The sequence below is a fragment of the Antedon mediterranea genome, chromosome 1, assembly GCF_964355755.1.
Source record: "Antedon mediterranea chromosome 1, ecAntMedi1.1, whole genome shotgun sequence".
In the NCBI taxonomy this organism is placed as follows: domain Eukaryota; kingdom Metazoa; phylum Echinodermata; class Crinoidea; order Comatulida; family Antedonidae; genus Antedon; species Antedon mediterranea.
The window spans coordinates 35,006,796-35,023,981 of NC_092670.1; the positions used below are offsets into that span (position 1 = coordinate 35,006,796).

The 17,186-nt window shown below is 33.5% G+C and overlaps 1 protein-coding gene across 1 annotated transcript; it reads right to left on the reverse strand.

The window, feature by feature from the left end:
* Window positions 1–2,923: 2,923 nt before the first annotated feature.
* On the reverse strand, window positions 2,924–7,355 carry LOC140044553 (aggrecan core protein-like). Its single transcript, XM_072089119.1, has 7 exons — window positions 7,283–7,355; window positions 6,813–6,935; window positions 6,135–6,407; window positions 5,414–5,683; window positions 3,815–3,934; window positions 3,149–3,196; window positions 2,924–2,934 (listed from the first exon to the last, which is right to left on the reverse strand). Exons 1-7 carry the CDS (start codon window positions 7,353–7,355, stop codon window positions 2,924–2,926), a joined length of 918 nt encoding a protein of 305 aa, XP_071945220.1.
* Window positions 7,356–17,186: the final 9,831 nt, after the last annotated feature.

Consider the following 17,186-nt stretch of genomic DNA (forward strand, 5'->3'; position numbering starts at 1 on the left):
AGTAATAGTAGTTAGTACAGTTTTAATTGTTATATTTTTTATTAATTTATATGTAATTTGATTTTCTATGGACCAGAGATTCCGAACTAAAAAATTGAATGAATGAATAAATAAATAAATGAAAAAATTTTCTCTCTACTAAATGATAGATGTGGTTAGGTAAGTATGTTAGTACCAAACGAGAACAGAACTATTTGGAACTTTTAATTCGTGCAGTTTTTGAAGCTTTAGGCCTACTTACACGACACATTCGCTGTGAATGAACACACAGCCGGATTCCCCGCTCTGTCATGCGCAGTATACGTAATGTTAACAGACGCCCTTGTTTCATTCTCAGGTATATTTATGACGTAGCCAGGCGAATGGGATTCATTGACAGACACTACGCATTCATTGTCGTCCCATGTAGGTGGTGTCCACGTCACTTCCGCTGACGTTTCATTCAAGGGTATAATTACGTATAAATCTTCTGAACAAGTTGACCCGTATGTTGGTTTAATCGTATCTTGAACTGAATTAATTAAATACATATTTCATACATAGTAAAAACACAATTACAAATAATTCAAATGTCGTCTGCTTCTCGACTATACTGTTCTTATCATTAGTTAGTTGGCCTTTGGTTGCCAGACGTCTAAACTAGACTAAAACTAAAACTGCAAACTTCGATTCATTCATTATCAATAGGCTATATGTCTTAGGTTTAACACCTTTTAAAACATCATAGTTGGACTTTCGTATAATGGTTTTTAAATACATGTGCAAGAACGCAGGTGTAAATCTACTTACATTTTTCACAAATATAACACATCAATCTACTACATGGTAAATCGTTCCAATCACCGATTTCATAACGAATATGAACACAATTCTCATTTTCATTTTCACTAGGTTCTCCGGGATTATAATCTATTTCGATACATAAAATATTACTAAATAATAAAAGAGTATATACTCTATGGCTCAAGATTTCATTTATGGGTGGATACGGCTTTTGATTCCATATTTTATTATTTCTCTCAATATTGCCTAATATTGCAGAATAATTTTTGAAAGCAAGCTGAACGCCCATTTATTAAGAAAAATAATTTAAATTTAGGGCAAGTCTACAAAGGTTCATCATGCGCATGGAGCTCCACCAGTATAATGATAAATATAATTCTCTATAATAACATCGAACAAAATGACTATTCAGTATAAACAAAATGTATACAATACGTGGTTTGAGATACAAGTGCTTACTTGTATAGTTTGAACATTCACCGCCAGATTGAACCCACACCATGTCACCTTCTTCCTCGATATCATTTAAACCTATCCAAAAATCATAGTTTGAATTTTCATTATGAAGAAATGTGTTTTCCAAATGGTTCTTTACCACAACCAGATCGGCTCCAAGACTGATACAATTTTCTCGGGCATCAGTCCATGTTTTTTTCGACAGCATGTATTTATAACAACTATTGACGTACGGAGTCCAGTTGTCATCACAATGTGCAATTCCATTTACTGGAATACAAATATTTATTTCTTTAATTTAACTTTTAAAAAAATACACAACACTAAACTGCAAGCCTTATAAAACTAGTTTTTCTTTGTATGGGTTACATAACCGCAATAAGTGTCCTTGGGATTACTTTATAATGTGAAATAATATAAAACTATTAAAATATGTTTTATTTTAAAATTGAAGTATTTATATGTCTTTTTTTAAACAAATGTTTGTGAAATTACTAGCTGTTATGGCGATTTGACCAATTAACTAATAACTCAATTTTACAATAGAAAGAGATATTTATAAAGAGACATTTTCCATTAGAAGAATGTTGATATGCAGAAATTTACTTTACATAATTACAATAAAGGAAATTACTTACCAGCTTTTAATATTGGCAAAATTAATAAGAATTGCCACAAAAGTGTCTGCTGCATGCGTGGCTGCATTTTGACCACAACTGATAACACGGCTGCTTCTGACTTACGGCAGTGAGCTAGAGAAACTAATTCAACCAATTACAAGCGACAACTATTCCACTCCTTAATAGTATCATAGCTTCTGATTGGTGCTTTTTACAAATCTATACACGCAATGTGTATAAATATTACGTACTTTTACAACCTCTTTAAATGTTGTAACAATAATCGGCATTGTGATAAATGAAATACGATATCTTTAAAAACTGCATCTCAATCAAATAAAACTTTATTAAAGTTGACGTTTACAATAACATGTCAATATAATTGGCAATTTGTATGATCATTTTGTTCATAAAAAATAAACAAAGTTAAATTAAAAAATTAGGTACAAATAAACAGACGAATCGCATCTAAAAATACATCATTATATTGCATGATAATTTATTGTAAATTAATTATAAGCCTGGTGCGGCCATTATTGTTTAAAACGACGATATAGTTAAAATGTATAGCGAATAGATAATATAGAATGTATATTGACAGTTCCGATGTGATACTAAATTCAGAAAAATGAGTAGGCTTATATTGTTGTAAAACCCCTGATATTCGAAATATCAATGAACTAACAAATTAAATGAAAATAAACGCTAAACAAAACTTCGATATGGTAATTTATAGCACGACAAACGACATTAGCAAAGATGCGGACTAGGAAATAGGCCTAATGCTACTTTTTCCGTCAATATTTTATAAAACTTCTGAACAAAAAGTCACGGATTCTGATGAGGTAGGCTGATAGCAATTTGTACGGTTCTGGAGCTCGGGGGAGAATTATATCCTTTTTACATTGGCTGTGTATTTGAAATATTCATATAGTAACATTGATTTCAAAATGGCATGCGCGATGTATGGTGGGAAGGCCCATTGGGAGCAGTGCCACCACCATACCAGTATAATAAGTTTTTGAGCACACTATTTGCGCACAATTTACACTAATACAATTAATTTACATTTTACCTATAAGAGTAAAAGGAAAAGAAATGTTTTAGGAAACGAAATCTAAACAGACTCTATTTAAAATGTAAAAAGAAGAAGATAAAGAAGAAGATAAAAATATCCAAGGATTATTTGATAAAAGACAGGAATAACTACTGTACAATGACGAAAGTTTACAAAAAAAAACACGTGTTATTTTACAAACATTAACATGAGAAAATAAAAATATATATACCTGTGGTGATATCGGCAGATGAGCATACGGAAATAGGCTGGCTGTAATCTATTATAAGAAAAATAGCCAAATGTAATAATAATGTTATAAAAGATGATATTTTATCTGCTGTTATCTCGGCAAAAATTAACAAAATAACCAATTTTTTTGGTAAACAAATATGTTTTTTTTAATATTTCATAGAATTATGAGAAAAAAAATCTTCAAATATCTCTATGCTTTGCTGGTCTTGTGTCATATAAAGTGATTTTTTAAAAAAAATAATAAAAAAATAATATCTAGTAAGGGAGAAAACTGGTCAGATCTTTTGTCTATTTTTGGTTAAAAGTCTATTAATATGCAAATTAGATGATCTTTGACCTCAACATTTACCTAAAAATGTTTGTTTCGCTGTGATCGATGTTAGTACCAAGTATGCACCCTATTTTTCATTTTTTTAAAATTCAGGGGTAGAGGCTAGCTTTCCGTCTAAAGCACAGATTTTCCTGTTAACAACATTCTTCATCATATACTGATCTGCTAATTCTATGAAAAGCAATTTGCTATTCCTTTCCATAGACATGATCTATCTTTATATCTGTGTTTTTTTTTGTTTATGTTTATGAAGAGATAAACAAATCTGCTAGAGTTATTGAAATAGCGTCGTATAAAAAAAAAAATTCTTACGTTTTTCACAAATAGCTATTGCTTTTAATTTACAATTTGTATTATTCCATTTTCCAGATTTCCAGATTATGACAGTGCAGTGCTGGTCTGTTCCATGATCGGGCTTATTTATATGCCAGTCTAGTATAAATAATTACAATAATTACAATAAGATTAAAATAATTGCAATAATTATTTTAAAAAATACACAGTTTATCTGTTATTTAAAAAAAAAAGCTTTTATGGCCAAATATGAAAATATGTTCTCTGGTCTATCCGTCTGGCATTTGTATCAGAGGGAGAGAATTTGTTTTGTTTTGTTTTTTGTTATTCAAAATGGACAAATTCGACAAATACCACGACGATTACCAATTATTATGTGTGTTTTAAGTTTTTTTAATGATTTTAGTAAGAATATCTGAATAATTTGTAAATGAATTTGTAATGTATATCTTTTGTATATATAAGCATAGAAATTAAGTCTAAACCTTCCGGTGATATACTGAAGTTTAATTAATTAATTTGAAACGATAAGATGAGGAAATCTGTGAGAATGAGAAAAACCTTCAACCGAGATTAGAACCTGGAACCTTCTGCTTGATATGTAGATGTCTTAACCATTAGATCGGATAGCAACTCTAAAATTCTCGGCGTGGTACGGCGGAACAGCACTAGTCCCTTAATTGCCCTCATCTATATCATTCTTATATACTTGTAATAACTGCAATTTAGCCTCTTTAGCTACAAATGCTACAAACGGCATGGTGTTTGATTTTGAAATAAAGTGATATATAAAAAGGCCTAAATGATGGCTTATTACTAATTTTTTCATTTATGTACACATCTATATATTATACTGTATAATGCCATTGTTGAACAAATAAATGTTTTTTGAATTGAATTGAGTTGAATTGAATACTCACGCAAAAATGAAGATTTTAAGGACAGGTATTGTGAACTTAATTATGATCTTTTTTATGTTGAAACTAGATTTTAAATAATATTTTTTTTTCAGTAAGCCTATATAACCTTTTAAATGTTTGTATGATTCGATATTAATGGACCCAATTGTACACACGTTTTCAACTTTTCTGACTATTTGTGTATCTGTATATGATCTAAAATAATGTAAAAAGGTTATTTTTTCAGATATTAATGGACCCAATTAAAAACACGTTTTGAACTTTTCAGAATATGTTTATGTAGGCCTATACATGTTCTAGTAATATATAAATTGTTTAAAATATGAATCATGAGATGTGTAAATAACTGTAGAATGGCAAACAATAAAATAAAAATCTAGATAAAACTAGATAATTTGATGATTAAGTTTACAATGGAGCAAAGATATGTTATCGTAAATTAGTATAAGGTATATGAATAGATGTATATCGGTACATACATGTTTTCTACATTCCCATACTGCAAATAGTTTGGTTATGATTCGTAGCATGTTGCAAACCGAATACGTAATTATATAATTATGATGAATTAGATTAGATGTATAAATGTAAAAAACATAATGAATGAAACAATTTTAATGACGATGAAATAAAAGTGGGAAAACCACAAAAGACCAAAAAAAGTGCTAACACTGAAAATATGACAAAGGTAAATTACTTTCAAATGTTGATTCTTCATCCGTGATGTTTCCTGCAGACCAAAGGAATGTTCCTTCAGTTTGAATATCGTCATAACCAATCCAAGCATTTTCCAGTGAAACTATGTTGTTTAAGATCCAGTCATTTTCTTCTTGACACGAAATAATCGCAAGATATCCTCCATACACATCTTGACAAAAAGTACCACCTTCTTGATACGTCACCGATGACGTTGACTTCCCATAACAACTTGAAAACCTGATATTGGGAATCATACCTTCAGGACAGTCTGTGGAATACACATTGCTTTAAGGCTAGGCAATCTATCTAAAAAACAGCCCAAAGTGAAACAAATCGCAAACCATGGTCACATATGATGAGGCGATCAATGATAGATTGCCTAACCTATTTATATTTTATAGAATTAACAATACGTTATATGTGTTTCAGTTGCAGTTCCGCTTTTTTTTTTAATCAACCTTAATCTTTCATGTTTTGGGGAACAATACAACTTTAACCTAAAGTATAGTTTGTATTTTTTTCATCAGTATTTTTTTTCATTTTCATCCGTTTTTGATGTTGTATTGTTTTATGTTTCAAACCTGTTAGTGGCGGTATTTATCGCTGTTGGTTTTGATTGAATAAAATAAATAAAATAAAATTTGTAAATAAAAAAAAAATTATGGACACGACTATCGTTTTGATTGGTAGAAATGAAAACTTTAAGCCCGGCCACTTACATGAAACCTTAGCTGTGAATGAACACGCAGCAGACGGATTTCCTGCCCTGTCATGCGCAGTATACGTAATGTTAACAGACGTGCTCCTTTCTTCCTCAAGCATATGAATGACGTAACCAGGTGAATGCGATGCATCGACAGATACTACGCATTCATTGTCTTCCCATGTAGGTGGTGTCCACGTCACTTCCGCTGACGTTTCATTCAAAGGTATAATTACCTGAAAGTCTTCTGGACAAGTAGACCCGTATGTTGGTTTAACCGTATCGTGAACTGAATTAATTAAAATACATTTTTCATTTACTAAATAATATCTTTTATTTTCACAGTTTTCGGATTTTTGGCCGGGTTCATAGCAACTGATTTATTATTTTATGGTTTAAAGGACAATAGAGAGATAAAGTCATCCCGTATGTTTAAAACACCATATATACATAGAATACATTTTTGGCATTACTTTTAATTCGTTTTGGGGAATAAGAAAAATGTACATTCTTAAATTAAAACAAACCTGAAAACTTCAATTCAACCAAGGTTCGATTTTATTCAACTCATTCATTATTGTTTTGGTCAAACTAACACGTTTTTAGTATTAATCAATACTTTGAATTATGGATTAGGCCTACAATTGGTGTTAATATTATAATACAGGTGTAAGAATACTACTCTTCTACTTACATTTTTCACAAATATAATTTATCCGTTCGCTACATGGAAAAATGTTCCACCACCGATCAATGAAGGGAATAAAATAAACACACTTCTCTTCTTCAGTTGTAATAGATTCACCAGGAAGAAAATCTATTACAATAATATAAATAAAATAAAACAAAATAATACAAAATTGTATTTGGTTCAGGATTTTGATTGATAAGTGGATTTAGGGCCGATGATGGGTGGATTTAGGGCCGATGATGGGTGGATTTAGGGCCGATGATGGGTGGATTTGGGGCCGATGATGTGTGGATTTAGGGCCGATGATGGGTGGATTTAGGGCCGATGATGGGTGGATTTGGGGCCGATGATGGGTGGATTTAGGGCCGATGATGGGTGGATTTAGGGCCAATAATGGGTGGATTTGGGGCCGATGATGTGTGGATTTAGGGCCGATGATGAGGGCCTCATGAGATTATTTCGAATAATATTACCGTACCTATTTTGAGTGGTAAATCTTGTTTCTGACGCAACGCAAGTAATTTGACCAATGACGCGATGGATCATCCATAAAACTGAATGATTGGTGCTTTACGATATAAATTTAATCAGCAGAGAAGACTAAAATGTTACTATTCCCTGATTAAATCAAACCAATGATTATATATAAATACAATAATACAAGCAAAAAATATGAATAAACATGTTTATAAAAGATGCACATATTTAATTTATTTCCATTTTCAGGATGTAGACATGCTATTCAAAATGATGATTTTCCTGGTGGTGTGATTATAGATAAATCAATACGACGTACTTGTATAGTTTGAACATTCACCGCCAGATTGAACCCAGACCATGTCACCTTCTACCTTCAAACCTATCCAGAACGGATAATCTATAATAGGCCTATATAGACTATTAAGAAAATCGTTTTCCACTTGATTCTTTACCACAACCAGATCAGCTCCAAGACTGATACAGTGTTCCCGGGCATCATACCAGTTTTTAAACGACACCACGTATTTATAACAACTATCGTTGTACGGAATCCAACTGTTATTACACCGTGCCTCTTCGAATACTGAAAAATATAATTTGATTGCTTTAAAGGCCGATACACACTGAACAATCTACACACGAATCAACGTACGCGGCAAGCGTCAAATCGAACCGTAATTTTGACGCGACGAACTATTTCAGTGTGAACATAAAAGCGAATGTGACGATCTGTTGGCGCCAATCGATTTTAAACATCAACGCGATGAATTCGAATATTTTGCGAAGTCTAGATCTCCGCTAGAGTTGTTCCATCAGGAAGTTGAAGCTCGAGTTGCTTCGATTTGCGCGTCGCTTCGGGTGTGAATGCTCAGTGGTAACCGGCCTTTATAAAAATGTATTTCATTGTTTTAATACAGAATACACAAAAATGAATTTTCAAGAGAATGACACATGGAAGTCGTTACTCACATGCTCGTACTGTAAATGAACAAGTTGACGGATTCCCTGCTCTGTCATGCGCAGTATATGTAACGTTAATATATGCACTTCTTTCATCTTCAGGTACAGTTATGACGTAACCAGGTGAATGCGATGCCTCGACAGATACCACACCTTCATTGTCTTCCAGAGGTCCCAACTTGGGAAAGTCCATTCGCAGGAGATTTTGTCGTGAACCACATTCAATTCGTCGGGGCGTCAAAGTCAACACGCGGGGAATCGAAAATCAACACGCGTGTCGTTTACGTCTCCTAATTAACTAAATATGTTACATACAGTATATACCATATTTACACATAAGTTGGTTTAATTTTTACATAGGTTTATCCATCATTATTTTTACATTCTTATTTTTTTTATGGACACATCCTCAGTACAAAGAAAGAATTTTAAAAATATATACAGTATTTTAACTAAAATTCAGTATATAAAATAATTTAACTTAATTACATAATGTACAATATTTACACATGATAGTATTGCCCAATAGAATTTACTCATTTTTTTTAGCTTTTAGGCACAGGCCTAGGCCTAGCATAGGGCTTCTACTAGGCCCTAGCTAGCTACCATTTTAAAACCCAAAAACAATCGAAATAAACTATTCCAAATCCGTCTTATGCTACATTTACGCGAGTTAACATATTATTTCAGATGAAAAACATTGAGTTTTATATTGTTTTATCCATACGTAATTACACTGGCATTAAAGATATAACATTAAAATGTAGGCCGTTTATGAGCTATTTCGCCGATTTCTTATCGCTGGGAAATTCCCCACCATTGACATCGATCGAGGAGTAGGCTTAGGCTAGAATAAATAGAGGCCTAGCGTGCGTGCCGGAACGGGTGGATTATTGCTATATAAATAACAAGTTTGAACACAAGAGCTTACGACAATCTTAGGTAAATTTTTATTAAACGTAAGCCTACTTGCTTGGCGAATCCATATGCCTTTTAAATCATTTTAACATGTTCGTATTATCGGATTGTACAGTAAAACCAAATAAAACACCGCCTCTACAACCTCGTGCGATGTGCGATCTGTTGTTCTTTGCAGCGGATCAACATTGGTAGAGTCCATTAATTATGAGGGTGTTTAACAATGTAATAACTATTAAAAACGTGTCTCAACCACTGTGTAATCAAAGCGTTTATTTAGTTAAAACTTGGATCCTCCCAAAATTGATAATCGCGTATTCCGGTTACCACGTGATTATTGATTCACGGTTGGTTGCACGCTTCTTTTTTTTTCTACGTCCGGCGTGTAGTACCGTGCATGTTTATATTATTGTTACGGTTTAACAAAGGCAGTGCATACAAATAAAAATACAATAATAGACCACGGAGACTGCATGAATAGACATTGTTTCAACATCCTGCCTCACTTTTGTATTGACTATTGTTGACCTGGGCTGAGCCTGGGTGTAACCGTAAATCAATTTGGCCAAAAATATGGGGAAATTTGAAAATGCGGTAAAAAAATCAAAATGCGGTAGAAAACGTCGAGATAGCGGTAGCGCGGTAGATGGGTAGTAAAAGCGGTAGACTACCGCGAGTAGCGGTAGACTTGGGACCCCTGGTCTTCCCAACTAGGTGGTGTCCACGTCACTTCCGATGATGTGTCAGAAGATAAAAGATTGACCTCAATGTTTTCTGGGCAAGTTGACCCAAATGTTGGCGCTATCGTGTCTTCCAGAACTAAATAAAATTATTAAAGGTTCTAACGTTGGTAGTAGTCATTATTTATTTAAAAACCTATTTATCAGGTATAGATATTGCACCTGTTTAACATGGCCCTCCTGCTAGATAGAATAACTTAAACAATATTTATAAAAAGACATTAAAAACTTACAATAAAAACCAATAAAACTTTAAAATCACAATACACAGAAAGAAAATATTTACAATGTATTAATAAGGAGTTAAAAAATTAAAGGGGAAAAACTGGATTTAAGCAAAATGGTAATGTAGTGAGAATTTACTTTGAAAAAGATACAAACAAAAGATCGTCAAACTGTATTCAAAATACAACCTTAAATCATCATTATCATCGTCATTATTATTACTATTATTATAGATAGGTTATTGATATTAATTTCAATAATTTGACAAAATAACAAATCCCTTGATGCCGATGATATAAAAATGAGTCTGTATTTTAAGAACATTTTCGTTGACAGGTTGACAAATGTACAACCCAATTAATTGATTGATTGAGTTTTTTAAGTAATGATGCAGATTTAAGTAGTTCCTACCTAAATAATAGTAAGTAGTGCGAGTCATACCACCGGTACTGTACTTACATGCTATCGCAGTGAAAGAACACGTGGCTGGATTCCTCACTCTGTAATGCGCAGTATACGTAACGTTAATATACGCACTTCTTTCATCTTCAGGTACAGTTATGACGTAACCAGGTGAATGAGACGAAGTAACAGATACTACGCATTCGTTGTCTTCCCAAGTAGGCATTGTCCACGTCACTTCCGCTGACGTTTCATTAGAAGGTATGATGACTTCAAAGTTTTCAGGACAAGTTGATCCGTTTGTTGGTGCTACTCCATCTGGAACTAAAAACGTTAAATGAATATGAATAATCTGAAATCAACCTGAACAATTGTCTAATTTTTAAATGTACATGTCAAAAAGAAAATGTAATAATTGAAAACAGCTTCGTAATATAATAAGGTAACAATAAGGTAATAAGGTCCCTGTACTTAACAGTGCACGTTAAAGAACTTGGTACAGACAAGCAAGTGTGATAGGCATGGGTTCGAGGTTATCTGTACCATACTAATTGCATCCTTAGGCAAGATGCTTTACTCTCATTGCCTAATCTGGTAGGCGCTGCACTAAAAAAATTATAAACAAAGTATTCGAAAAGAGTAGGGGATCGTCTCCCGGTGTGTTGATCTGGTAGGCGCTGCACTGCCGGTTGCCATGGGTTCGTAGAGGGCCTAATCCGAATTTCCTCAGTTTCCAGTTAAACATGAGGACCAGTAATAATACATTAAACATTTAGGTATAATGGAAATAATAACTGTACTAGTAGTTACTAAAAAGTTATGTAAGAATGTAAGTTTAGGCATAACTCATAATTGTAACACAGCTGCTATGATAATATACTATATATGAAATAATGCTAAACATAAAGTCATACCTATAAGACCATACATCTTAAAACTAGACAACAAACACTATACTAAAACCAATATATGATAGAAATAAATGTATAAATGTTTAAAAAATAGACTAAAACACGCGGTCAAACATAAAAGTAAACAAACAAAATATAAATGGCCAACATAGTAAGAACAGAATTTTAAAGTTTAGAAATAGTGGAATGAAAGAAATGTAATACAATGCCAAAACATAGAATGTATCATATAATATAGAAACTATGTTAAACTGATTCGTGAATGTAAATAGGTTTATTAATGTGTGTATGGGTGTAATATAAGGTCCAAAAAAAAAAAAAAAACATACAAATTGTGTGTACTGAATTAAAATTTAATAAAACAAACAATTTGCTCTAAATGTAAAATGAATCAAACCAAAATGAATACATTTCTTAATATAGAGGTAAATTTAAATGGTAAATAGTCGTACTTTTAAAATAACTTGCAATAACCATAAAATGTACGTTTTTAAAGCATACTTTTACTACATCGATTTTATGTACGTGTATAGATATAGTATGTTCTGGCCTCACAGAGAACGGCTGACCAAGACAGAGAACGGCTGACCAAGACAGAGAACGGCTGACCAAGACAGATAACCACACCGGTTACAATACAACACGAACACAGCCCTTTGGATCCGTACAATTCAATATGTAAAGCTGTTATATGGTAACTGAAACAACAAAAATAACAAATGTGTAAACAATAAAGCACGGGAGCCAAGCCCATCGGGCACACACTATGCGCAAATCCCGGCTAAGTGAAATGTTACCTACAAAAGTACCACGCCAGCCAATGCCGGCGAGAAAGCTATTATAATTATAATAGGCCTGTACTATGTACTGTAATATGTACTAAGATAATAACGTAGTAATATCAAGATCAGTTTTAGGTTAAGTTAATTCAGTATATTGTAATACATTATTATAAACTTAGCTACTTACAACAACTGTAAATGCACCAGCATCGCACGATACAATCCCTAGCATGACGAATGATTCGTCAACCTAGAACTACGTATATACAACGAGTCATTCGGGCGCTAAAATACTATTCAAATGGACCACGCTGTACGGCGGCAGGTGCGCTAAGCTCAGCTGGCACACGCCCGTTTGGTATACAAAGGATGCCACTACTTATGAAATTACATGAAAAACATATTAATAATTGAACTAAAATTCTGCTTCTTAAAAGGAATGAACATGATATTTCACACCGTACAATCCTTCACTCCATATCTTCTACCGGAATCAGTAACACCAGTTCATGGCTTGGTCTAGAAAGCAGCTTGGTTGAATTATCTCGGCTCACTTTCAATTTCACCTTCGACACCAATTATCACTACTTTTAAGAGTGCTCGTGACTCTTGCCATGGCCAATTATTGCGATGACGTGCCTTTTCCGTCAGACATCGTCTTACACGATGCCATTTCTTTCTACTGTGTAGAAGGAGAAAATATTTGTTCTTCCACCTGGACCAAAACGTATCGGCCAGGCATTGCACCATCCGCCATTACTTTCCAACTAAGCCGTTCTTGGTAAAACGGATACCAAGAGGGGCCCTCATGTGATTAGACTTTTGATTCTAAATCATATTTGGTGGTGTGTGGATCACTCGGTATCGGCGTAAGCGGTCTTGAGTTCACAATCGCCGTAACTTCTGCCATAAGTGTCGTCAGAACCTCATGTGACCGCTGGATAGGTCATAAGTCGGCAAATATAGAATCTAGGATACGTCTGCATATGCCAATCATCCTTTCCCATGCTCCGCCCATATGGGAGAAATGGGAAGGATTAAACAACCACTCACAGTTATTCTCTAAAAGGCATTTCTTGACTCCACCATCGGTGCCAAGTATACCAATCTCGTTACACGCTCCTATGAAGTTTGTGCCACAGTCTGATCGAATCTGACTTACTGCCTGGTCCACGAATGGCAAGGAATCTCCGCAAGGCGTTGATGAATTTTGACGTGTCCTGTAATCTCAATATGAATGGCGCGGAAAGACATACACGTAAACAGTACAGCTTAACGTTTTGCTCTCGCCATACCTCCTCTCGTTTTACGTGATGACACTATCCATGGTCCAAATACATCTAGGCCAACGTACGTAAATAGAGGGGCCATAGACAAGCGCTCAGCAAGTCCGGCACTTGATACACTTGCTAATGATACTGTCGACCCTTCGTTTCTCCGCCACAATCCAGTATGCAGCACTTCTAATAGCTCCTCGAGTGAAATGCTTTCCCTGATGTTGGACTTGTGCATGGTAATATTGAATGATTAAGTCGGACACGTGATGTGGCCCTGGTATAATTATCGGGTGTGTGTCCAGCTCTCCCATCCTAGCGTTCTTAAGACGACCGCCAACTCGGAGAAGTCAATTTCCGTCTATGAAAGGGTCCAACCTGATAAGTGCACTTGACTTAAGCAGCGGAATACCACTCTCCAGCAACTCCAGCTCATCTGCAGAGAGTCAGCGCGCTGGGTGGCGCCTATAACAATTCGGCTTGAGTCATGGTCCAGTCCCTAAGGGGAGAAAAAGGGGTGGGATGTTACCAGACTGGATACAAATTTTTCAGTATAGCAGTTTGGTAGAGTATAGTGTGGAGATGCCAAAACAAAGTTACTGGAAATCTGATTTGACCTCTGTGACCTCTGACCTCAATTTTTATATTTTTATATTATATAACTAAAAATCGCCATATCTTGACAACGCAGGGACATTTTACATTTATTTTTTTTTCAAAATGCTTGGAAGATATATATTTATATTCGCTATAATGAAAATAATTGTACAAAAATGGCCGCAAAGGCTTTATTTTTCAGTTTGACCTTTGACCTTGATTGCCTAATATCTCAATAACACGCAATCTCAGAGATTTGAGAATGGGCTCAAAATGTTAAGAAAATAAATCTAATATTTAGTCTAATAGAAACTTTTTTCAAAAAATTACCATAAATTAAGCTTTTGTGACCCTTGACCTCTAATGTTTGAATATGTCAATATCTCGGTAACTATTTGTCCTAAAAAGTTCAGTTTGGTGTCAAATTGTTTAGAATATACACATTTATATTTGCTCTAACAAAATATTTTGTCAGAATTCAATTGGAAATGTCATTTTGAGCTATGACCCATCGTTTTGCATATATTTAGCAATTAATAATCTATAAAAAGAGATCGAGAGAGGGGAGGGGGTTGGGGTGGATGGAGAGACACATATTTTTGTTACATGTTGCACAAATGTTAAACTCTGTCTACACTATAACATTTTTATTCGACAAAAAAATGTGATGTGCCCATATATGGACACGATGAATGACATATCACTACCATATTTGGGCACATCACACCTTTTTTGTTAAACTAGTTTATAGTGTAGACAAACATGTAAAAAATATGTGTCTCTCCATCACCCCAACCACCTCCCCCTCTCTCGCTTTTCCAATGCTACTGCATGCATCTATACACATCAAAATGACCGGAATTGTACTGGAAAGTTTTTAGCTACATTTGAAAATAAGTCCCAGAGGATGGGTGTATTGTAATTTTATCAGAATTATGGCAATTGTTTGTAATGGGAAAGTTTTAAAACTACATTTGAAATATTTGCTAATAATATCACATGCTATTAAAGATATACTTATTTTCCCCCTGACAAAAGTAATTTTGACAAATAGTTTTGTTGAATATGCAATTTTAATGTCACACATAATAGTTTCACCAAAAATTGGATTGAAAAAAAATGATATAGTGCATACCCAAAAAAACTGCAATTCAAAGCAAAAAATAGGCTGGAAGTCAATAGTGGGGTTCACATGGAACTGTGTCTAGAAGAAGTTGATTTAACAATTTTCTACTAACTGGACTAACCTTGACAAATCCCGTTCTTTGGTACAATTACCGGTATGTCTAGTTAATTAAATTTCATAAAATCCTGGTATTGGAGATTTTAAATGCTATTTTATGTAAAAAAAAATCATCTATTTCTTTTATTTATCCCGTATGTTGTTTACTTTTAACTTCTGATTACAAACAATTGGTCATTTTACTTTCTGTGTTAAATTTTGTATTCTATTTTTCAGTATAGTAAATTTTTTAGGCCTACCATCTTCTAATATCTATTAGACCTCTGTCCTCGTCAGACATAGTTCATTTAATTTTTTAGGACATTTTATGGGGTACACAATGAAGAATGACCATATTCTTTGCAATTCAAATGTTAAATATGAAAATGAAATGGGTTAAAAAATTCTTCAATTTCATTGGTGCAAATGAGGCTAAAGGCCACCCGCTGGGTTGTTAATTGGATTACCCTCATAAAATAACTGGCTATCCTTGGATTTACTTCTAAATCCAAGCAGCAATAATTGTCCAGAAAAAAAACATCATCCGGACATAATTGAGCATTCACATCCAAATTATGGCGAGGTCATGTAGATAATCTACTTAAATTAACTAGCCATAGTTCGATGTGAACGCCACTATTGTGATGTTGGTTAAATTAACTGTTTATTTTGTCTTTAAAGTGATATTTACTCTATTTTTTAGATTAGCTCTTTGATTAAACACCTCTTCCAATGCAGTGAAGATCTTAAGTGTCACCTTACTAATCTTCCTTAACTTCTCTTTGAACGATCGTAATCAATATTTGTTGAGGTATAATATTTCCCTCTAATATGGTAATGCCAGTTTTATTGAGTCAAATGCTTTCTGATAATCTCTAAATCAAAGATTTGGTGATATTCATTTCCTTTTTATTTTAGTTGATTGACAAACTGTATAAGATGGTCCTACTGTATAAAGCGTTATATATTGGTTTATTTACTTCTAGTCGGTCTCTGATTTTGTTTTTTGATTACTTTAGTAAATTATTTGTGTACATGTGATAATGTTCGTTTGGTCGGTAATGGTTGATGTCAGTTTTGTCATGTTTTTGTGGATTAAAGTATAATTGTCATTGCTTCTCTTAATTTATTCTGGTTTCAAAGATTTTGTTGTATAGTGTTATGAGCTGGATGTGTTATTGCCTCATCAAGCCAAGATGGTAATTTTGACTGCTCACTGGTTTGTTTTCCTTTTATATTCCACTACAGTATGTTCTTGAAAAGAAATCAGCTTTGTAATTAATTTGTCTTTGATCTTTTTCAGATTTCTAATATTTTAAACATATGTTTTTCTTTTCTTCGCTTTTTCCTCACTGTTTCAAACATTTTATTTTTTCAGCATACTTCAAGCAATTAATTGATAATTAGGTCATATGTTTTATGATTATCAAATTGCATTGGTTAATTCTTCTTTTCTTTCTTTAAGATCCTGATTTTCTTTTTTTTTTTTAATGTTATTTAAGTTTTAAGTTTATCTAATTTTTTGTTGATATTAAGTGTTGCTCTTACGGTGTAGGCCTACCATGCGATGGAATTATATATTGAAATTAAATTAAACATTAAGTTTTAAGAAAATTGTAAAAGGCTAAATAGGATATTGAATGTAGTTCTGGTCCATTAAATCTATATTTTAGGTATATTATTATAAGTATCAGTATATCCTGGTCATACCTCAAACTGGCATTTCCAGTAAAAATATGATAACATCTTCTATTAGAGCTAATATAAATGTTTACATTTTGAACATTTTGACACCAAGTTGAACTTTTTATGACATTTGGTTACAGAAATACAGACATATTTAAACATTAAAGGTCAAAGGTCAGT